The sequence below is a fragment of the Fundulus heteroclitus genome, chromosome 3, assembly GCF_011125445.2.
Source record: "Fundulus heteroclitus isolate FHET01 chromosome 3, MU-UCD_Fhet_4.1, whole genome shotgun sequence".
Classification (NCBI taxonomy): Eukaryota; Metazoa; Chordata; class Actinopteri; order Cyprinodontiformes; family Fundulidae; genus Fundulus; species Fundulus heteroclitus.
In genome coordinates this window covers 26,777,959-26,801,503 of record NC_046363.1, presented here as the reverse complement: position 1 = coordinate 26,801,503, position 23,545 = coordinate 26,777,959, and the positions used below count along the sequence as shown (strand labels likewise).

The following is a 23,545-nucleotide window of genomic DNA, read 5'->3' as shown; positions in this document are numbered from 1 at the left end:
GCAACCGTGTGGTCCAGAGTGTCCTCCAGCTCAGTCCTCAGAGCCTCCAGCTCCTCCCCCAGGTCTCGCCTCTGCTTCTCCGCTCTCTCCCTCATCTTTTGTTCATTCTCCACCTCCTCCTTCAGCTCGGACACCTGGGACATGGCCTCCCTCAGTTCCCTCTGAGCCTCAGCGCGGCGCGCACCTTCTTCTTCCAACCTGACATAGAATCAAAAAAGGGCAATCATTCGAGATTTCTCAGAAGATGTTATTATTATTATTATTATTATTATTATTATTATTATTATTATTATTATTATTATTATTATTATTATTATTATTATTGTTGTTCCAAGTCTCACCGGCCCTGCAGGGTGGTTATCTCCTTCTCCTTCTGTGTCAGAGTCCCCTTGAGCTCGGCGGTCAACATGCCCAGGTCCGACAGCTGCTCCTGGGCTTCCAGTGAGTCGGTCTCCATCCTCCTCTTCCACTTCTCCTGCTCCAAGCGACCCTGCTCCTCACGTTTTAGACGTTCTGCAAACATAATGGAACCATGGGCAAAACATTTCCATTGGTCATAGAGGACTATCTCAGAAAATTAGAATATTGTGTTAAAGTTCTTTATTTTCTGTAATGCAATTAAAAAACATGAAATGTCATACATTCTGGATTCATTACAAATCAACTGAAATATCGCAAGCCTTTTATTGTTTTAATATCGCTGATTATGGCGTACAGCTGAAGAAAACTAAAAAATCCTATCTCAAAATATTAGAATATTTCCTCAGACCAAATAAAAAAAAATTATAACAGCAAAACAAAATCAAACATTTGAAAATGTCCATTAATGCACTCAGTACTTGGTTGGGAATCCTTTTGCACAGATTACTGCATCAATGCGGCGTGGCATGGAGGCAATCAGCCTGTGGCATTGCTGAGGTGTTATGGGTGCCCAGGATGCTTCAATAGCGGCCTTTAGCTCATTTGCATTGTTGGCTCTGGTGTCTTTCAGCTTCTTCTTCACAATACCCCACAAATTCTCTATGGGGTTCAGGTCAGGGGAATTGGCAGGCCAATCAAGGACAGTAATGCCATGGTCAGTACACCAGTTACTGTGAGAATCTTATGTCGTCTCTTAACCACTACCATACTTGTGATTTAGTTTACTGAACCAAGCTGAGTGTTTTTCAAGGCTCAGGAAACCCTGCAGTGTTTCGAGTTAATTAGACGATTCAAGTGATTAGTGGAATAGTATACTTTTTCACGATATTCTAATATTTTGAGATAGGATATTTGGGTTTCTTAAGCTGTAAGCCATAATCAGCGATATTAAAACAATAAAAGGCTTGAAATATTTCAGTTGATTTGTAATGAATCCAGAATGTATGACATTTCATGTTTTTTAATTGCATTACAGAAAAAAAGAACTTTATCACAATATTCTAATTTTCTGAGACAGTCCTGTATATTCTTCTCCAAACGGTACCAAAAAACAACCGAGTAAATTACATGATTCAAAGGATTTAAACCCTTAAAAGTTTCTGCTGGCTATTAGGAACGATGCTGGTAAAAAAACCTGCCTGCGCTTGAATGACAGTCAACATACAGCAACAACTCTTCTTTTGGACTCAAAGGACAACTGATTGCAGTAACGTTAACAGCAAATCTAAAATAAAACTAAAATAGGACGTGACTGACTCAAGGTGCGGTATACCTTCGAGATCAGCAATGATGGCCTCCTGCTTGTTCTTAAGTTTGTTCAGGCTTTTAGACTTCTCCTCCTCCTCAGTCAGTTGGTCAGTCACCTCGCTCAGATGTTCCTCCAGCAGCTTTTTCTCCTGATCACACAGAAATAGGAATAATTTGTCGTAAAAATGCACATATAACAATGAATCAAACAATATCTAAGTTCTTCGGCCTCATACCCTTTCCTTACATATGCTTCTATTGCCACTGCAAAAAGGGAACTAAACGTAAGTAAAATAATCTTGAACTGAGTGCATTTGTCCTTGATTTGAGAAGGTAAATAAGATTATTTGCCAATGGAATGAGTATTTTAATAATAAGTATTAATAATAATAAGTTAAAATAATTAAATATACTGGACTTAAGATGATGGAGATGAAGTGTTCCTATTTTAGGGGCAAACATCTTATTCCATTGGCAGATAATCTTACTTACCTGCTCAAATCAAGGAAAAATAGACAAATTTAAAGATAATTGTTCTTACTTTTAGTTCCTTTTTTGCAGTGGACCCATTTTCAGAAAACACAACTTATTTTTTACTTTTTTTGCGGATGATCTACAGATATATCTGTCTATCCCAGCTAACAGATATGCATCTGTTAAAATGTATCTTTACTAACTTGTTTTAGTCTTAAACGTGTTTTCTACATAAACTCCAGTCTAACGTGAGGCTGACCTTGCTCAGTCGGTCTCTCTGCTCCACGGTAGTCAGGAGGTCCGTCTCCAGGCTCTTCACTTTGGTCTCCAAGGTAACCTTCTCCAGCAGGAGGCGCTGTTTGGCACGTTCCTCCTCCTCTAGTTGCTCCTCCAGGTCCTTTTGAAAAAACAAGCAATAACCAAGATCTATTTAAGCATCCCATCCAGCATCCATTAATAATTCCCCGTCCCTTCTTCGAGTTACCTGTATATTCTGCTGCATTTTCTTCTTCTCATTGGCCAGCTGCTCGCTCCTCTCCTCCTCCTCATCCAGTCGGGTCTCCAGCTGGCTCACGATGTCCTCCAGCTCTTGCTTTCGGCAGGCTAACCTTTCCCGCATCTCCGCCGCCTCTGCGAACAGCTCTGCCTCCGCCTGCAGCTGGTCGGCCAGCACCGCCTTTTCCTCCTCCAGCTAGAGCGTGACGGAGGGGAGCGGGAGGACGGGTGATGAGTGGGACGTGACTCCCGATAAAAAAGTAAAGTTTCTGAACAGAGGCAGAAGGGGGGGGGGGGGGGGGGGTCGGTTTGTACCTGAGCGTGCTTCTTGTCCAGCTCGGCGTACTCCTGCTCTACTCGGGTGAGGTTTTCTTTGGCCTTGTGGAGCTCCTTCTCTCTGGACTGGATCTCTTCATCCTGCCGGCTCACCTGCAACAAGGGCTTCACCTGGCGGACGCAAAAACGGAGATCAGGAACTTCAGTCAAACTCCAGATTTCTGCCAGTGCAACCTGTTACTGTGTGTTTATATATTTACAGGCAGCTACTGAAACGGTTATCAGCCTGAAAGATGTACTGACAGCCTGGTGTAATCCGGGCTCACCTTCGTAAACAGTCGCCACCACTGCCAGTTCCTGAGTTTAAGGTAAGCAGCGCAGTTCCTCTGCATCACCCTCAGGGCGCTCAGCTGCTGCTGCTTCTTCATAAAGGCCCTGAAACCAGAACGAACGGCCAGGGTCATTCACAAAGCCCACCGTAGAGAAGGTGACCTCACCCCGCAGAGTAAAAACACACAGTTAGCTTTTTTTTTAAAGTGCCCATTAGTCAACAACTGGCTGGGCTAAACGTTTTGACCTGTGCTCCACCACGCCTTCTGACAGCTATTTACTGACTGTTGAGGTGTGAGCGACACATTTGCCGGGAAACGCCGACGTTTGTAGTCAGGAGAAAAGCAATTCAAACAAAACATCAGGGTTTGTTTTGTTTTTACAATCTGGGCAGCAAGGATTTGACCGAATGTGATCGGTAAATTGGTGAGCAGTTCGTAGTTGCTTACAAAACAAAGCAATTTATAACATTCTTAACCTAGGGCTCGATGATACACTGCAAAAACGGAACTAAAAATAAGTCAAATCTTCTTGAAATTATGGCATTTGTCCTTGATTTGAGCAGGTAAATAAGATGATCTGCCAATGGAATGAGATTTTTACACTTAAAATAGGAACAACTCGTCTTCATCGTCTTATTTAGAGTACATTATATCAAATTATCTTATTTTAGGGATCAAAATACTCATTCCATTGGCAGATCATCTTATTTATGTGCTGAAATCAAGGACAAATGCCCTAATTTTAAGTAAATTTGACTTATTTTTAGTTCAGTTTTTGCAGTGTACGGCCAACACTTCTATTACAGAATCAGAAAAACGTTATTAATCCCGTGAAGGGTAGTTCATTGCAGCGACCCGGCCAGACGTACAGAGAAAAAGAGAGAAGTAGAGAAGTATGTGCTACAACCTTTCACACACAAGGGTCAGAAATACAAACAAGACACTGAATTAGAGTTTAACAACCAAATTGCAGAAGGTATAAAAGATATATGTCTTAATTTGCTCAAGAAAAGCCTCAAAAAGACTGTCAAGGACATCCACAACAGATGCCTGTACAAACTCATGACGATTATTTTGCCATGTTTACAAAACTCCTCCAATATTTTAGGAATATTTGCTTTAAAAATAAAACGCATAAAACCTGGAACCTGAGTCAGTGACAAATGCTGTATTCGGAAATATCGGAAATGTCGTATCACCGTTATTGAATAAAGTTATATTGCGGAACATATTGATGTTGAATTAATGTCCACCCCTATTTTATCCTATAATACATGATTTTGGAAGCTGAAATACCCGGAGGGAACTCATCCATGCTTGAAAAGAACCCAAGGCCAGGATTTGTACCGCAGACCTTCTTGCTGCATTGCTACCACGCCTGTTGAGCCTGTCTTTCAGAAATTTTCTTTGGACTTTGGCTGCTTTCTTCTAACTATCTGTTCAGTTCTTGTGACAACGTGCATTGCAGTGGGTACTTAAAATCAGAAAGAAAGAACAAGTGAGGACAGAAGAGGAATAGTCATCCGTTGGGAGATTAGCCGTACCTGAAAATCCTGTCTTTACAAAAACAAAATTTGACCAATTTGCATCTTTTTAGGCATATTTTCCCCTACAGGAACCTTTTCCAGGATTCAGAGTAAATTTCTGGAGCCGTTGTTTGCACACTGCAAAAACGGAACTAGAAATAAGTAATATTTTCCTAAAATGAGTGTATCTGTCCTTGGTTTGAGCAGGTAAATAAGATGATCTGCCAACGGAATAAGATTTTTGCACTTAAAATAGGAACAACTCATCTTCATCATTTTATTTCGAGTGCAGGATGTCTATTTATCTTATTTTAGGGGTCAAAATACTCATTCCATTGGCAGATAATATTATTTACCTGCTCAAATCTAGGACAAAAACACAAATTTTAAGAACGTTTTACTTATTTTTAGATCCGTTTTTGCAGTGCACCCTCTTTCAGATATAAAAAAACCCCAGAAAACTACTATAAAAAAATCATTGTTTCCATAACTATGATTGTAAATGTAGGCCCTTCAATATGGGTCAGTCAGACTAACATTAACCGCGTAGTTACACATAATATAATATCTAATTAAAATATTACATCCAGTGCAATGTCTGTGGTATATACATTGTAAAAAAAAAAAAAAAAAATATCCACTAGAAACAAAGTCAGCATATAAGTTATCAGTCTTTTCATGCAAACGACGCTGAACAATTAATAAATCTCAATTTAAAACTACCCTCTGCTTCCTGTACACTTAGGCCAAGCCTTACTTGCGTGCGAGGTAACCTCTGGCGCCGCTCTGGAACCGTATGATGGTGTCCGTGATCTTCAAGTCTCTCTCCTCCTCCAGGTGAGCCAGGACCCCGGCCCTGAAGAAGACTTTGCTCTGACCCACCCTGTACAGGTTGGGATCCAGCTCCAAAGCGTTGATCTAACGGGACGAACAGCTCTGATCAGTCAGCTTGTCCCACGGCGGCCTGTGAGTTCCCCGTGTTTAGAAACGTTACCTACCATGAGCTCTGACGCGTGTTTGCCGTCCATGAAGGTGCGAGGTATGGCGTTGGGGGTAAGAATCTCGTACCTGGAGGCAAAGGTGAAAATTTGTTTTTTTGTTTGAGCAAGAGATATAAGGATGAGTGAGAGAGAAACAGATAAGAGAGGTTCTAAATCCACACCTCTGTCTGAACTCCTGGAACGGGATGCGGTTGGGGAATCCCTGTCTGCAGATACGGATTCCCTCCAGAACACCGTTGCACCTCAGCTGGTCCAAAACAAGGTGCGGCGCTAGTTTACCAGCCTTCGGGAAGAAAAACAAAAACATGGGAAGAAAAGAAAGGTCAGATGTCGTGTCAGGGTTTCCTCCTTCTTGTCCTCTGCTGCCTGCTCCACAGCCTCACCCTCTTCTCGTGGTTGGGGATGATGCATCGCAAGAAGTTGGGGTTGGTGTTCCTGAGCGTGGCCATCAGCTTCGTGAGGGACTCTTTGTAGAGCTGACCAACAGTCCGAAACATTCCCTTCTTTGTCTTCAGCCCCGACGCGCCGAACGGAGACGTCCCGCTGCTGTCTCCTGTAGACACCTGGTCCAGACCCACGATCCTGTCGACTGGATGCGAGCAGAAAGCCGCGTCTCAGTTTCATCAGTACTTATTTGCGACTTATCGAAGCCGCTGGTAACGATAAAAGCCCTCAAAATAAGGCAGCTAAATAATCTGAGAGTGAATGTTTTAGAAATAACTGGTTTGTAATTTGAGAAGATTCATTTGCTGTGTGAAATCCCACCTTGAAAACGTATTTTATTTTTAAATTATATGTTTATTTTCAAGCTAACCAGAATATCTATGAATGCTTAAATGGTAAACCACTTCCCTTTTCCTTGGGGAATAAATATGATGGGACACAGAATCCCAATTATTCCTAAGACATTCTTCAAAATGGGAAAAACACACTGCAAAAACAGAACTAAATATAAGTCAAACTTTCTTGAAATTAGTTTATTTGTCCTTCAAATGAGCATTCAAATAAGATGATCTGCCAATGGTATGAGTATTTTGACCCCTAAAATAACATTATTTGATATTCTGCACCTGAAATAAGATGATGATGAATTGTTCTTATTTTAAGCGCAAAAATCTTATTCCATTGGCAAATTATCTTATTTACGTGCTAAAACCAAGGATAAATAAATTAATTTTAAGAAAATGTGACTTATTTTTAGTTCCGTTTTTGCTGTGCAACAGAAGCAACTGTGGTTTGAGCTTTATAAATCCAGAAAATAGCTACTCGTCTAAACTTGTTTGTGGAACCAACTCGGCTGGAAGGGGACCCAAGTCTATCTGGCCATCCTGGAGGGGAAAAGGTCTCCATAGCTCACTGTTAGAGACCTACTGGTGCTCAGAGGGGCATGTTGACGTCAACGAGTCTCCATGCCAAACATTGGACCTCACCCACATGCAAACTGGCTGTAAGGGAGGAGAAGCCTTTACTTTTTTACCAGCTCTAACGTCAGAGTTTCATAGACACAACCACCCCATGTGGCCTGGGCATGAAACAAAGCAAGAAAATGTGGAAAAGCTTCATATGGCCACTGAGAAGTACTGCAGAGGATCTGTGATGGGGTGGTTTCTTTATCTTCCACATGTCCTGGGAACCTCAGTGGCATCATGAACTGTTTGAAATAACAGGACATAATACATAAAACTGTATTTTATGTCTTATGTATTATTTTATGTTTTATGTATCGTGAAAACTGGGTGGTCAGTGGATCTCTGTTGGAATAATGATCCAAAACAAACGGCCAAATCGACAGGGAAATAGTTCACTACATTAAGAAAACAAAAACATTTATTTAATATTGTTGGATTTTTGAACAGCGTTCACAAATTAAGGGTTGTTTTTTATTAAATGTTTCAGTGTTTTTTAAAGTTCCTGTGATAAAATATGAATATGTGTTAAATGCCAGGAGAGGCTGCTGTTGAGACAAACAGTGAAATTATGCAGACTTGGAGCTGAAAACCGACCCAAAGCCAGGATCAACAGCAGGTAGTGAAATACACACAGACCTGAGGACAGCCTGTCAAGCTTAACCTGTTAGCTTTGGACGTGTTCAGACAGGCAGAACATGTTTGCTTAAAAGGTAATTTATTCTGTATTTGTCTATTTGTCTAGAGGAAAATAGAAACTTAATACCTAGCAACTCATTTGTGTGCTATTGTTACTTATCCGACACAATCCCAGAGATAATCGTAATTGTCTTGGTCCAGATATAAAGAGAAGTCAAGAAAGAGAAGGTAAGCTCTATCAAAGGCATTACCAGCAAAAAAAGAATAAATCACTAACTTTGGTTCTTTTTGACTATTTCATACTTACTTAAAATCTCAATACTAACCAAAGACCAATAATCAGAGGACTGTAAGAGCAGTAAAAACATTTAAATCAGTGCTTCTGAAAATTGGACTTAGTTTTTAAAAGATTACCAGAAACAATAGGCCACAGATGGAAAAGGTTTATTTGCTTACTGTTACCCAATTGGCTCGACAACCAGGAAGTTTAGGGAACCACTGATTTAAATGCAAAATAAAGAAGAAGAAAACCTGGGCTATATTCTAGATTATATTTCAGCCCAGTGGTAAATTTACTTGGTTAAAACCTCTAGTCGTGTCCATCTTGACGCTGACCTACTTCTACGACACAACAGCAAATCAGACTAAAGCACAGAAGCAAAAGCACCGTCACACAATCACTACAAAGCTACTAAAAGCCAAATCTAATTTAAAAAAAGGACAAAAGAAAACAGTGCCATGTTAGACATACGACTCTCAAAAGCGTTCACGCTGCTATTCAAGATCCAGATTTTTGACAAAATAATTTCTAAACCTCTTCCAACTTTAATGAAACATTTATCTTGTACAATTCTAATGAAACACAAATATATGAGTGCAAAAAAAATGCAAAAAGTGAAACAAAAGCTGTGAGGATCGGGTTCGATAAATGTGCACACCTTTAAACAGCTTTATTTTCAGCTCGGGTTTTCTAGAGTTCACACCTGCCATCAACTAAAATGAGTCAGATGATCCTGAAATGAAGTTTAGCTCAATTAGTAGGATTTGCCCAGGGGACCCCGGAGTAGCAGGGATGCTACAAAGGGAGGTTGCCAATGATTAAAACTTTCTTGTATATGTTTTTTTGTATAACTGTATGAGTCAAGAGAAAATAAATATACATTTAAGACCCCTGCCAGATTAAGGTTAAAGCTAACATACATACATTACTTCATAAATTTTTCTATTAAACTGTTGAAAGATGATGCACACTTAGGGAAAGAGGTTACTGCAGCTTTCTGTATTTTTTCAATCAGTCGGATGGTGCAGGATCTATGTCACAACAAAGATGGAAGAAGTTTTTTTTTTTTTTTCGAAGTCCTAAAAACTTTAAATTATATCAGGGATTTGTACATTTTTGAGAGCCACTGCACACCACAGCACAAAACTAAGGTTGACAACAAAACGGCAAATAAAAAGAGACAAAAGTCACGCCAAACAGCACAGACCGGGCAGCCAGAAAGCAACGGAGTAAAACGAATCACACTGGGAAGGAAGAGGTAAAAGTAAAACCTACTGTCGGAGCCATTAGTCTGCAGAGTGGCATAGGAGTCAAAGAAGTACACACGAGGAAGTGTTTGAATATCTGATGCAGGAAGCATTGGAGGCGAGACCAGAGGGATGGGAGGAAGAAGCCGAGTGAGCACCAGATTAGTTCAGAGGGAGGAGAAGAGGAGGAAAGGGCCGAAGAGCAAACAGGTAGAAGAACAAGAAGGAAGAAACAAAAAAAACAAAAAAAGAGTAAAGAGACATGGAACAAAGTTAATACATTTTCCGCCAGAAAAACAATCAAAACATGTATTTGGCTGACAGGAGATGAGAGTATTTTTCTGTTACTGTATTAAAAAAATTAACACAGGAATCCACAACGCCATCGCTCTACGCGGTCTTTGGTCTCACCCTCCTTCCAGAGTTCGGACACAAAATGATCAGACGACTGATGGAGAAGAGACGCCACGTTGTCGTTCAGAGGATCCATGTTCTTCACCAACCAATCGTGCGCCTTGTAGTCCACCTGCGGATCAGCATGGCAGAAAAGGTGAGAGGGAGCATCGGGGAAGATAGGGGACGTAGGCAAAAAAAAGAAAAGAAAAGAAAGGGGGAATACCTTTCCGGCATAGTGAATGATGGAGAAGTCCGCTTCTCCACGAGGCTGCTTTGATTTGTAAAACTTTGAATGGCTGCCTTGCTCAGAACAGAGCTTCTCCACAAATGTGCGATCGGTCGCCCGAGGGAACCAGCACTCTTCATCCAGAAGGGCCAGGACACCAGGTGGGTGAGCCTGACAAATTTAAGAGTAAGTATGATCATCTTTGCATGACTTTATATTGAAATATGCACTTCTGGAAAGAAACTATAATAAGTAGTGGAGCATGTACTGGTCGCTCAATGAGGTCAATGCAGGGTTGTAGGTCGAGGCCGAAGTCGATGAAGTTCCACTCGATGCCCTCTCTCTGGTATTCCTCCTGCTCCAGGATGAACATGGTGTGGTTGAAGAGCTGCTGCAACTTCTCGTTGGTGTAGTTAATGCAGAGCTGCTCAAAGGAGTTTAGCTGCAGACGAAACAAAGCAAGGAATCACGGGAGTGCATGCACAACCTGTCCATCAAAGTATAACAACAATAAAAATGGTCACTTTAAATGCTTCCACCTGCAAAGATCTACCATACCACTACAATCTTATATCCTGCCGAGTTGTTTCAGGTATAACCACACGAACTTACCTGGAAGATCTCAAAGCCAGCTATATCAAGGATGCCAATGAAGGATGCGCCTTGTCTCTGCCTGCGGTCCAGGGCTCTGTTAATCCTGTGGACCAGCCACCTGAACAGACGCTCATACGTTGCCTTCGCCAACGCCTCGATGGCAAAGTCAGCCTAGAATAAGAAATAGCAATGTAGTTAAACGTTTATAAGACGTCTACTTAGGCCCGTCGCCATAACAAACTTTGCTGGATGATAGATCTTCCTAAAAATGATCGCGATAAAACCATAATATTGTCATTTGGAGACCCTTTTCAACTAATATGATGACGGCAACTATATCCTCCGGACATAACGGCTCAGATAGATTAAGCGGTTGGCCGCCATCATTTGGCTTAAACCCAAAAAAAACCCCACAATGCAGCGGCCGTGTTCGGCTTTGACACCAATTCCATTTTCTTTTCTAACTGGCTGGCTCTCCCTCATGAGGCTCTCACGCTAAACTTTAAGCATGTGCCTACCTAAAACAAGATTTAACTCCTCTTACTGTGAGGAAACAAGAATGAAGTGGTGAGCAGACACCGATGCATCGTACTGAAACCTTTTGTTATCCGGTCTCAGAGAGAGGAGAGGGAAAGCGCAAGGAGGAAAGAAGCAAGCATGCATATGCAAATTATGGTGCTTATTTCAATTAATCATGTGATTAAAATGTATTGATTATGATGGCAGCCCTACATCTACTGTAGTTTATGTAGATTGTATGTGGTAGACCAACACAAAGTAGGTCAAGGCTGTAAAGTGGAAGGAAAATGGTGAATGCTTTTGCACATTTTAAACATCTGGAAACTGCTGGACATTTGTTATCACCTCCCTTGACTCTGTCATCCCTGCATAAAATCTAGCTCCACCAACTGCCTTCAGCCATAATTAGTACATAGAATCCATCAGCGCTTTAGTTAATCAGGAAAATTTGATGAAACATTGGATCTTCACCGTTGATCAGAGTCACTTCTTATTTCTTCTCACTGCAGTCATAATAATCACAGCTGTATGAATGCAGCCGTTGTGTGAGGCCCTGACAACGTCACAAAGAACAATAAACACAGCAGAGAGGTTCAAGGACACAGTTGTGGAGAGAAGTTTCAAGCAGAGTTGGGTTGTAAAATAATATTTTAAGCTTTGAACATCTACACGTTCAGTCAAACAACTGAAAATGGAAAAGATATGGCAAAACTGTAAACCTACAACCACGACCAAGAAAACAGACAAGCCGGGCAAGGAGAGAATCACAGAAGCAGCCAAGAGGTCGGTGGATCTCTGGAGGAGCTGCAGAGACTCATAGCTCTTGTGAACCTTCAGCCAACATGCAAAAATGCAACGTGTGGTTGAAAACTAAAGCCGAACATCTACCTGAACGCACCGCCCCCGCTATAAAGCTTAATGGTTGTAGCATCATGCTGTGGGGATACGTTTCTTATGGAGGGACACAGAAGCTAGGCAGCCTTTACTGAAAGATGGCTTGAGTTAGATCCAGACAAAACTGAAAGATAATATGTTAGATGCTACAAAACACTAGAGAGTGGGGCGGAGCTTCACCTTCCAGAAGGACAATGACCCTAAGCACGCAGCTGGGAGCTACTATAAGACGGTTTGTTACAGGCATCTTGCTAACAGGCTTGTGCACAGATGTCTGTCTCAGTCTAGATGTGCACAGCAGGTAGAGCAGCAGTGTCAAGGGTCACTGTCCTGCACGTTTTAGATGTTTCCTGGTTCAGCACACTTGAATCAAATCAACGGGCCATTGGCAGGCTCCTGCAGAACTTCATATGCTGCGGAGCTGATGCAGCTCTTTGCTTTGAAGCAGCGACACATTTGAAACATGCGGGACCGCAGCTGGACAGCAGAGACAGACAGAAAAAGACTTGCAGCTGGCTCAGTTGAAAAACCATGTATGATTGACAGTTACACTGCAAAAATGGAACTAAAATTAAGTAAATTTTCTTGAAATGAGTGCATTTTTTCTTGATTTGAGCAGGTAAATATGATTATTTGCCAATGGAATAAGATTTTTACACTTAAAGTAGGAAACATTCATCTCCATCATAATTTTTCAAGTGCAGAATATCTAATTATCTTATTTTAGGGGTAGAACTACTAATCCCATTGGCAAATAGTCTTATTTACCTGCTCAAATCAATAAAAAATACACTCATTTCTAGAAAATTTTACTTACTTTTAGTTCCCTTTTTGCAGTGTACGTATTACTTCAAATCTCACCTGTTCTTTAGTCTGAGCTTTTTGCACGTATTCTCTCCCCACTTTGATCCTCGGCGTGAGGATGGCACGGGTGAACTCCAGCACGTTGATGCCCAGCAGGTGGCACAGCTTCTGGGCGGCTGTGTTGTCGGGCATAGAGGCCTGGTCGTGGTTCTTCTCCTTCATGAAGGATATGTTTCCAAACTGGAGCACGGCAGAGATCACCTTCAGCATGGCTGGAGGGGGACAGAGAGAGCAGAGGGGATTTACAAGAGCAATCAATCAGGACATCTTTTCCTGGACCCATGCTGTCCGTTCCCGCCTCTTTCTTACACACTGACTCCTCGGGGGTGAAGCCCATTATCGCCACGGAGTCCATGGTCTGCGTGAAGTTTTCAGCGTCGCTCTGACCAGGAACGGGGATGGAGCCTCCACTTAGGTAACGATACTCGTCTGCACTTCCAAGAAGCAAGTCCGCTGAGAAATATAGAGCAAGAGAGATTCAAATGCAAACCTAAAATCATGTGAATTAAACAAAGGCTTGTCAAATTGCACAGTTTTACACTGTTTCCTCACCTCTAGTTTTATCTGAAGCGCCGCATAACAACTGGTAAAAGATATGAAAAGTTCTCTCATCCTTGGCCTGACGAGTAGCCCGCGACTTTTCAAGGAGGTCTAGATTTTTATTGTTAGGGACACAAACATTTTTTTTTCATACTAGTCTCAGGCTAAATTTAGGATTTTTTTATACTAAAAAGGAATCTGATTCCTATAAAAACTTCCTTAAAAGCTGTTTGTTCTGACAACCTATATGTAAGCAGATTTTAAAGGACTACAAATCTATTGAAACATATAGAGCTGTGTTGGAAATGGCAAAGTGACAGCTTGATGAACAACGTGTTTCAATTTTACACGCTAAAGCATGCCAGGATACAGGTCTCAATGTTGGCACCGACAATGTATCCCGCCACGTCGAAATTAATGCGGATAAATTTACCCTGAAACAGAAGAAGAGGCAGGTTGGAGCAGTTTTAAGATGGACTTGTGAATATAGGATCGATATTTGTCCAAAGACAGATCTTACAAATCTAGAGGAGTTGTCGTTCTTAACAGTCTTGGCGTTTCCAAACGCCTCCAGGATGGGGTTGGCCTGCAGCAGCTGTCTCTCCAGCTCACCCTGGGGAACACAGTCTGATTAGCTTTTGAATAATAATAATAAAAAAAACACTATAGATCCTTCTCACTATAGATCCTTCTCACTGAAATTATGCCCTTTAAAAGTATTTTGCTTCCCTTTTTATTGTTACATTTTCTTGTGCTACAAAGTCAAGCTTGTAGCTTTATGGTAACCCAACACAAACCTGCACATACATGTCAAGGAGTAGGAAATTTTTTTAATAATTTTGACATTTTTTTAAAACATGATTACATTTAAACATTAAACAGATTATTGGAATTAGTACTTTGGGGTATTAGCATCTACAGACTGACATATTCGCTCTCATTTCTCTCTGCAAGCTCGCTCAGATTTGGCGAACAGCATCTGTGAACATAATTTTTTCAGGTTATTCTCGGTTGAATTTAGGTTTGTCCTTTAACTGGACCATTCTATCGATTAAACGATCTAAAGCAGTGGTCTCAAACTCAAATCCTCTATAGTTACCATGGGCCTCTTGGCTTGGAGGGACAATGTTCAAATTGGGGCGTTACTTAAAAAAAAAGGAGTTTACGAGAACGGTTATGTCTTGATAGCCTCGCAGTTGACTGCAGTGACTTCTGAAGGGATGCTCTAAATTGTATTTAGGGAAATAACAGTAAAGCGGGCTGAATACAAAATACACCCAAAAGATTTCAGATTTTTTATTTGTAAAAACTAAAACACCAACATGTAATTTTCCTTCCACTATTACACAATGTATGCACTAATTTGTGTTGGTCTATTCCATAAAACACCAATAAAATATATTGAAGCTTGGGGTTGTAGTGGGACAACAGGTGAACAAGTTCAAGGGGATGAATACCGCGAGGCACTGTCCTGATCTGTGACGCCAACAGAAAAATAGCTGAGGAGCGGCGACACAAACTGATGCATTTTTTTCAAATAAAATGGCATCCACTCCACACTACTTTGAGACAAAAGAACAAATAGTTCTCAATACAAATGCGTACACTGCACTTTAATTCAATTGGCAATCAAGAACAAGAGCACTTACACTGCAAAAACGGAACTTAAACTAAGTAAAATATTCTTAAAATGGGAGTATTTGTCCTTGATTTGAGCAGGTTAATAAGATGATTTGCCAATGGAACAAGATTTTTGCACTTAAAATAGGAACAACTCATCTTATTTCAAGTGCAGGATGTCTAATTATCTTATATTAGGGGTCAAAATACTCATTCCATTGGCAAATAATCTTATTTACCTGCTCAAATCAAGGACAAATACACTAACTTTAAGAACATTTTACTTATTACTTATTTTTAGATCCGTTTTTGCAGTGTATCAAGCTAGATCAGGAGTGAAACTGCAGTCAGGGGCCGGTTTCCTGCAAGCTTTAGATGTCTCTGAAACCTTACATGAAGCTCTACAGACCCCAGCTCAATACCTCTGGTAATTGTCTAATTCTGGCGTGCTAAAGCAGAAACGCATCTAAACCTTGCGGGACGCTGGCCCTCGAGGACCGAGGACACCCGTGAGCTAGATATTTTTATGAAACGGCTGAGAAGCACTACACAGTCTGCAGCTTAGGTACACAAGCTGCATTGTGGAATACCCGAGCAAGCTGCAGTGCATTACTGCGGTTGTCGCGTTGCCAATGCAGCAGCAGCAGCCGTCGATGCAGCAGCAAAAAGATGGGAATTAAAAGAGCCTTGCTACACGGGGGCGCTTATGCTCTGAAAACACTCAGGACGTGCGGACCAATCAACATCAAAGGCAGAAATACAATGACGAACACACAGAGCAAACAGAGCAGGGAAGTATGTGCATCTCACCCACACCCATTCACACACCCAAATCTGCACCCTTTCACACATACTGCACAGTTATTAAAGCCATGTCTCCAGCAGAAAAAGCTCAGCTCAACACGTACAAGTGGCTCTAAGAGGCAAACGTAAAAACAAAACATGAACAATCGAATCAAGGAACCCAGGAAACCAGAAAAAAAATAGAAAATCCACAAAAATATGATTTCCATTTCATTTAGAGGGAATCATATCAGGCAGAGGACGTGATTTTTCCCAAGAGAAAATTAGCTGAACGCTTTTATACTCACATATTGTAAACTCTGGTGAATTGGTGAAACAAATGAAGTGCAAATAGGAGAGGACATTCGTGGATGGGTGAAAGTGTGGATGGGATAAACAAAAAAAAAAAGAAGACAAATAAGACAACAATCAAAACAACAAAAACAAGTAAAAAAAAAAAAAATCAAATACACAGCACAAAGCTACGCTGCTAATAAGGAGCAACTCATTGGTAGTGACATTAACATGTTTTAAGGTTACCCTGCTGAGTTAGTTGGACTCATTGTGAGGCTCGTTAAGCAGAAAATAGAACAGAAAGAGGCGAAGGCGGATAAGATGGAAGCGGGACAGAGTTAACTCACCCTGTTCACCAGAGTGCTGCCTCTTGTTAGGGATCGAGAACCGTCCATCTGAGCATGGAGGCGGGAGACGAGGAAAGAGCAGGGAGAAGAAAATAAAGGAATACTAAGCAAAAAGGAGTGAAGGTAGGAAATAATGAAGAGGAAATGCAGAAAAAAAGAAGAAAGCCCCACTCTGAGAGAGATCTAAAGTAACCTGACTAAACGTGTGGTTGATGTTTGAGAAGAAGTGCATTTCTTTGTACTATTTAAAAGAACAATTTCTGGAATGGCAAAGTATTTAAAAGCAGTATTTTCTAATGATGTGTTTACATTCAGATGTGATGGATAAAAAAAACCCAAAAAAAACAATTGTATTACACTCTGATCCAATCCTAAATCTCAGATCCAGGTCCTAATTGGGGCTTTTTTCATTCCTATTTAAACCCCACTCCCGATCTCTGTTGTGGACGCGCTGCCTGTTAATTTGTCAGATCTACTCATCGACAGCCAGCTAGCCTGGAATGCTGCATTTTGGGTAGCTGTACCCAAACAATTTTCATATGCACAACTTTGCATGTACGTTATTTAGTTGCTCGAATGAAGCTGGATGTGCCTAAAATCCAGATGTTTTACATTCTTTACAGTCATGTCCCTCCCTGTGTGACATGACTTTGAGTGTTGTTGGTGTGGGGGAGTGGCGAGTAGAAAGCAGCTGAAAAACTAGTCTTTCAGTTTCAAAGTCGTTTTTTTTTTTTTTTTTTTTTTTTTTTGCTCACACTGAAATATGCTGCAACGTATTATCAGAAAGTCAAATCTTCCCGATAATCATGCTTTATTTAACATGCTATTGTTGGGCTAGAAAAACGCTCCACGTGAAGTGAGACTTGTGCTGATTGAGGACTGCATTGAAGACAAAAGGGATAAAGCTATGCTGATTTTAGCCCAAACCATTACACCACCACTACCGTGCCTGACAGCTGTCCTGTTGAATCGACGTGTTTGGTCTCTCCGGACATGACGTTGTGCATTATGACCAAAGATCTCTAATTTGCTCTCATCTGCCCAAAAAACATTGCTCTGAATGCCGTGTAGTTTATTGACATGCCTGTAAAAACTCCCAACTGCCTTTAAATGTTTTCCACCTGTGAGCAATTACTCTCACTGTGGAACAATGCCCTTAAAACGCTTAATTAACTTAGGACATAGATTATGTCTGTCCTGATTGCTGTTGTGTTTATTATATTGAAGCTTGTTCTAGTGAAACTAAAGACATCTAGTGAAGGATTTACTTAGCTGAATGTAATGTTTTTCTTTTGGTAATATAAGAATAGAAACAATGAAGCTTTAAAATGTTAGTGATGAAGCTTGTTCGGGTGAAATAAGGAAACAAAATAAGTTATTCTAGTTGTAGCTTTAGAAAAATTGGACAAAATTACTTTGGATCATAAATCCCCAAGGATTGACTTAGTTAATTTCTAATTATCAATAGAAGTAATTAAGTACTGTGATTTTATGCTTTCTGTATGTTTGTTAATGTATCAAAGAAGTCTAGTCAAGGATTTACTTAGCTTACTCCTTTGTTAATGTAATGTTTTTTTTGTAATAATTCTCTCTGTGATGTTTTGTTCTGTTCATGTACAGCACTTTCAATCGTCTTGTTACAGAAATGTGCTATATAAATAAACTTACCTTGCCTATATGAGAAAAAACAACAATCAAAACTCACAATTGAAGACGTAACCTCCTCTATTCTCCACCCGTTTCCATCGCTTTAAAAATCTTCCACCCAAACTTTCCCTAAAGGGCCGTTTTTCCAGAATAACTCTTCCTTGTGTGCCGTCTCTACTGTAACATACCTGTGCAGCCTCCTTGTTTCTAGCGCCACCTTTATGAGACGAGGCAACGTGAGCCAAATACTGGATGACTTTCTTGGTGTTCTCTGTTTTCCCAGCTCCAGATTCGCCTCTGCGACACAAACGCGCACACACACACACACACACACACAAACATATATAAGGCACATGCACGTACACAGTAAATACCACTGTTGGACTGTATGCTAATTCTTAAAGTGTAAATTATTAATGATGTATGATCTTAAAGCAACAGAACACACAGGAACAAGCGGCAGCCCTAACAACACATTTGTTACAGCAAACACAAAGGTCACGAAGTGCGCAATAAATCGCCGGTCTAAACAGAAAGCAGGTGGAGGATGCAGTCTGGCTCCTGGCTGCTTCTTTTTGGAGAAGACTGAAGGAAGTAGCTGCAGAAAAAAAAAGATCTAAAATAAGCAGACCGCTCGCTCCGAACACAGTTCCAGACTGAGGGATCTAAAGCGAGATCCCTGACAATGACAGGAAGATTATAGCAGGAAGACATGGACGGCAGGAATGAAGACAGACAAGTGGGGAGTTCAGACAGGCGGCAGGCTAAATTCACATGACAGGCCTCGTGGTAAGCTTTGCCTTTTTACCTCAGTTATGGCTCAATTCGTTCCGATTTGTGACACCGTTTCACGCAACTGGAGCAAAGTGTTGAAGGAACAGTGCAGCTGCTTCAAATATAATAAAACCCACGTTCTTTTAATTGGGACCGTGCAGCTTGAGTGAAAAATATTTAGAGACTGCACAGATTTTGTCTGACTTTATAAATGGATCCGGGCCCGAACGGACCCATCTGAAATGAACTGAAAGCGAAGCATGCACAGACACTCCCACGGTGATAGTGTGACGCCCGGAGGCAAGCTGCTAATGGTAAATGAGAATTAACAAACAGAGACATGCCAGAGGTTCGCTGCGGGTTACTCACGTGCACAGGATGGCCTGATCTTCTCGATCTGTGAAAGAGAAATACGGTTTTAAGGACAAACGGACCAGCTAATGCCTCCCTGACAAAAAAATGCTGCGTTATCTCACATCTGTGTCGGATAAATAAACAACAGCACGATGCAACAAGTCATATCTTATTATTCATCCGAGGTTGAATTGACAAAAAAAGAAAAAAAAACAACATTCTGCACTTTTCTCCCACTCTGATGCTAAGCAGGTTTCTGTATGTAAATCTCTGACTCCTGTTACTCATTTACCAAACGGTACAGGGAGAGAAAAGCAGGCCGCCAGCTCAACTGGTCCCTCCAGGCGGCCGAACCACACTCGGCACCGGATTTCAATGGGTGGACACCGTTAGCGCCGCCGCAGCCGCTGCTGTTTGCTTTTGCAGATTCTCACGCGTTCAGTTAGGAGGAATTCCTACTGGTCCTACAGGTTTAATCGCTGTAGTAACACACCTACAGCTGTTGCCACCCCCGAGCCCCCTCGGGGAGGGCAACCGAAGCCACAGGGCCTCATCAGGCCTGTCACATTATTTCAGGTAGACACGCAGAGGCAGAGGCATTGCACAATAAAACCCTTAACTGCTTTTGAGCGGTTGCTGGGAATTCTCTCCGTCTCGTTTCGTAAAGTCAACACGACAGGCAGGATAGGGAAGAAGGAACAAAAAAAAAAAAAAAAAGAAGCCTGTCATGTAGTGTTACAAAACCCTGGCTCATCACATCAAAAGCGTAATTAAATCTCTCGGTCCAGGTCTTTACTGGAAGGCGTTTTGCACACTTGTGAAAATACTCTCTCTCACTTGTCCCGATCTTAGATCTTGATACCAGACCGCAAGTCAAGGAATCAACCACGCCTTTACATAAGCTTTCAGGCTGAGGCTGAGCGATCAAAGATCAGGGAGCACTCCGCGCACCAAACGGATCCCGGAGTCGGGTCACGCGGCGCGTTTGATTACCTTGCAGCATGCTGCGATAGGCCGCCTCTGATATGGCGTAGATGTGCGGGGGCATCTCGTGGCGCTTTTTGCCGCGATACATCTCCACGATGGACTCCGTGTAGATGGGCAGGTTTTTGTAGGGGTTCACCACCACACAGAACAGCCCTGAATACGTCTGGAAAAATGACAGAAAAAAAACAAAAAAAAAGGGAGACATTTGAAACATCTGTCTAGAAACTGTCACTTAGTAAGCTGAGAAAGATGTTTCTGCTTGGTGACATGTTTGCAGGACCTTCACACAACATATTTGGCTCCGGAAAATGTACAGAGGTGTTATTTGAGCTTATTCTCTCCAGCTTTAACCATCTGTATTGTCAAAAAAGCAGCGGAAAGCCTTCTCCTCCCAACACGAGATGTTGCTCTGACCTCTTACACATCTTCTGCCAGACCCGTTTCCCAAGCGTGAAGTGTGAAACTATTGCGTCAAGCAATTATTTCAAATCTGTGATACACATGGCTCAACATGCCTCGCAAAAGTAGTCATAACGGCTGCATTTTCCCACAAACCTTCATGAAATTTATAAGACATTTATGGGACAGCCCGACACAAAGTAGCCCCCCTTCTTCAAAAATTGCCTAATTAATAAATGGAGTCTACTTTTGTGTACGATTTAATGTTTGCATTAATCCAGGCAGGAATCACACTGGGGCTATGTGCAAAGCAAAGCCTGCACACGGTGGCGGCGGCATCATGCTGCGAGGATAGCAGGGAAGCTGGTCAGAGCTGATTGGATGATGGATCGAGTTTTAATGCGGGACACTCTCGGAGGAAAATCGTTTGACTGGAAACTTGTGAGGAGATCCATGTGCCAAACACACAGGCACCGCCTCTTCTACTGTGTTGATCTATCCCGTAAAAGATATTCAAGCGCGTGTTTATGATGTGGAACAAATGTGGAGAGGTTCAAGGAGTATAAATACTCTTCCAAGACAATCCGTGAATGGCTTAGTTCAATAATTCAATGAGACGATTCCTGCCAAATAAGGAAGTTAATGCAGCCTGTGAGCACATTTGTTGGCAAATCGATGCTATCAATGTTTTCAGCTGCAGTGAGAGTCATAAACGACTGATACGCACAACCCCATATCTTATCTCTCACTGTAACACACCACTCTATCATCTGTTTGCTCATTCATGTCCTCTCCTATTTCTCTCAGCTGCACCATCCATTATTCAACCTATTAAAAGAAAGTTCAACGTCCAGTGAATTTCATTTAATATTACTCTGCTTTAATAGCTTGATGCATCTCACTCTTGCCTCGGCTATACGCGGCTTCCCATTGTCCTGCAACCCAAACTGAGGACATCCCTGCTACCGCGGATGACACGTCTGTAAGATGACTCCTCGCTTGTCTTTCCGGGACGTATCAGTTACAGCAGATGCAACTTATCGCCGGCGCGTCGCGTGGAAAAAAACTCCCGGAGATGCACACAGACATGCAGCGTTGAACCTGCCGTGTCCCACACTCACATAGATCAGGCCCGAGTAGTATCTTTCCCTGATGTTGTGGAGCACAGACGCCTCGTTGAGGCAGGTGAGGTCGGCCATGTCCTCCACCTTACTGAAGCGCGGCGGGTTCATGCGCTGCACCTCCTCCCTGGACAGGGTCAGCTTGCGCTGGGTCTCTGTGAGCTCCACCTCCACCTCATCGCCGCGCTCCTCTCGGATGCTGGCCGACTGAGAAAGAAAAACAAAGGTAAAAATCATAGCAAGGATGCAGCCGATATAAAATCAACTTCATTTAACTTGCCATTAAAAAACACAGTGCAAACACATGTTTCTTTGTTATTTCCTTCCACTAACAGATATTTTATTGTATTCTTTTAAAGTTGTCTTTAACAATAGCTCTTTCGGGAGGTTATTCAAATTATTGTTGCTCCTCCAGCACACTTCACACTTGTAAGCACGAGGGAAGTAGACGGGTGGACGAGTGGAAGTGAAGGCATCAGACCTAAAAGAAGCCATTTACAGCAGATTAATAGTTTCTAAAAATCATGCCTTCAATAAATCCAACAAGGGCCTGACAGGACGGCGGAGGCGCATCATCCCTCAGTTGCTCAGCCACGGTAAGTTATCTAAAAGCTTTTAGCGAGTCCCTTTGTTTGAGCTAAAGCGCTACGTTTAGTCTGTCAGTCTTGGCTATCTTTGGTAGCATCTCATGGATTTAACAAAGGTTATTGTGTCTCGATGACAGGCTGCTGAGTGTGAAAGATTTGGCTCAAACGCCACTCAAATTTACTTAGAAAGCCCGTTTAGAAACAGCTTGTGTTTATCAGAGCTGTTCAAAAGGCAGGAAGGTAGAAAGAAAATACATGAAAAATGCATTCAATGTAAAACAATTAAACTACTGATGTGTAATATATCATGTATCCGGTTCATTTCAAAAGCATTTTTATTGTCTGCAACACTGAGTCATCACTTGAGTTAGGAGCGTTTTAGTGTCTTGATGATTCATAGCGCTAAAGGAAGAAAAATTATCAAGTACTTAACTAAAGATGACAGAATTTGACTGAAAAAGTAAACAAAAAGCCAATTTTTCAGAATGCCAGGACAACTGTTTGAAAAGGAGACATTTGTAAAAATGGAGGAAAGTGTGATTTTTTTGGAAGCAGATTCAAAGACGGGAATTTTTTTTTACAATATCACATACAACCAACGTAACATTTTCCACACCATCCCATGTTTTTCCAATATTGGGTGAAAACGTATCTCAAATCACAGTTGGCATCACAACGCCAATACGCATCTACGTTGAAAATCACTACTATTGGAATGTCATGTTTTCCAAATATTAGCTTTTTTTAGGTTATTAAAATAGGAGCCAGTGCTTTTCTATAAGTACAAATACATTTTTATTTTCCAAATAAATTTTAATCTGGCCTCAAACATCACACAAGAGTGAATTTATTAGAAGTTTAAAGGAGCAATAAGCGATTTTTCACCACTAGGTAGAGCTTAAGCACTGTCTGTAGACCAAAACAAGACGTGTATCAAGCCACGCCTCTCTTTACCTGCTCCAGCTCTCTGCACCCATTTCCCATTCTCACCCATCAGCTCATATGCACATGTTTGCAAAAACAGCATCACCATTTGGAGGAACATGTCCAGTTGAGAAGTAAGTAACTCATAACTTTATAAAGCTGTTAGCAAGAGAACAGTTTGATCGGATGGGGGTGACTGCGGCCATTTTGTGCCAGGCAGTGGCATTTTATGGGCAGGGAGGGGTACGCCCTGAGTGGCAGCTGTTCACGTGCACGTGCGGCCGGCCCGGCTATGTAAACAGGAGACCGGAGAACAACACAGAGAGTTGGT

At 41.6% G+C, this 23,545-nt stretch overlaps 1 protein-coding gene across 7 annotated transcripts in view; it reads right to left on the bottom strand.

Annotated features, from left to right (window-relative positions):
* myh14 (myosin, heavy chain 14, non-muscle) overlaps positions 1-23,545 on the bottom strand; it is a 47,298-nt gene that overhangs the window by 16,979 nt on the left and 6,774 nt on the right. For 2 of the 7 annotated variants that reach the window (XM_036134599.1, XM_036134644.1), the window contains exons 3-29: positions 21,704-21,910; positions 20,190-20,346; positions 19,212-19,239; positions 18,257-18,365; positions 16,422-16,469; positions 16,089-16,100; positions 13,898-13,990; positions 13,748-13,811; positions 13,390-13,488; positions 13,147-13,290; positions 12,835-13,049; positions 10,579-10,731; positions 10,235-10,408; positions 9,964-10,137; positions 9,756-9,870; positions 9,373-9,441; positions 6,156-6,361; positions 5,934-6,055; positions 5,770-5,839; positions 5,529-5,689; positions 3,240-3,348; positions 2,953-3,084; positions 2,627-2,833; positions 2,402-2,539; positions 1,694-1,817; positions 342-513; positions 1-198 (exon numbers count right to left, since the gene is read on the bottom strand). The exon at positions 1-198 is cut by the window's left edge and continues 15 nt beyond it. In XM_036134599.1, the coding sequence (XP_035990492.1) occupies positions 1-198; positions 342-513; positions 1,694-1,817; positions 2,402-2,539; positions 2,627-2,833; positions 2,953-3,084; positions 3,240-3,348; positions 5,529-5,689; positions 5,770-5,839; positions 5,934-6,055; positions 6,156-6,361; positions 9,373-9,441; positions 9,756-9,870; positions 9,964-10,137; positions 10,235-10,408; positions 10,579-10,731; positions 12,835-13,049; positions 13,147-13,290; positions 13,390-13,488; positions 13,748-13,811; positions 13,898-13,990; positions 16,089-16,100; positions 16,422-16,469; positions 18,257-18,365; positions 19,212-19,239; positions 20,190-20,346; positions 21,704-21,910 (3,500 nt within the window). The remainder of the gene's footprint in view (positions 199-341; positions 514-1,693; positions 1,818-2,401; positions 2,540-2,626; positions 2,834-2,952; positions 3,085-3,239; positions 3,349-5,528; positions 5,690-5,769; positions 5,840-5,933; positions 6,056-6,155; positions 6,362-9,372; positions 9,442-9,755; positions 9,871-9,963; positions 10,138-10,234; positions 10,409-10,578; positions 10,732-12,834; positions 13,050-13,146; positions 13,291-13,389; positions 13,489-13,747; positions 13,812-13,897; positions 13,991-16,088; positions 16,101-16,421; positions 16,470-18,256; positions 18,366-19,211; positions 19,240-20,189; positions 20,347-21,703; positions 21,911-23,545) is intronic. The other 5 variants (XM_036134628.1, XM_036134608.1, XM_036134615.1 and 2 more) reach the window with 5 other exon arrangements.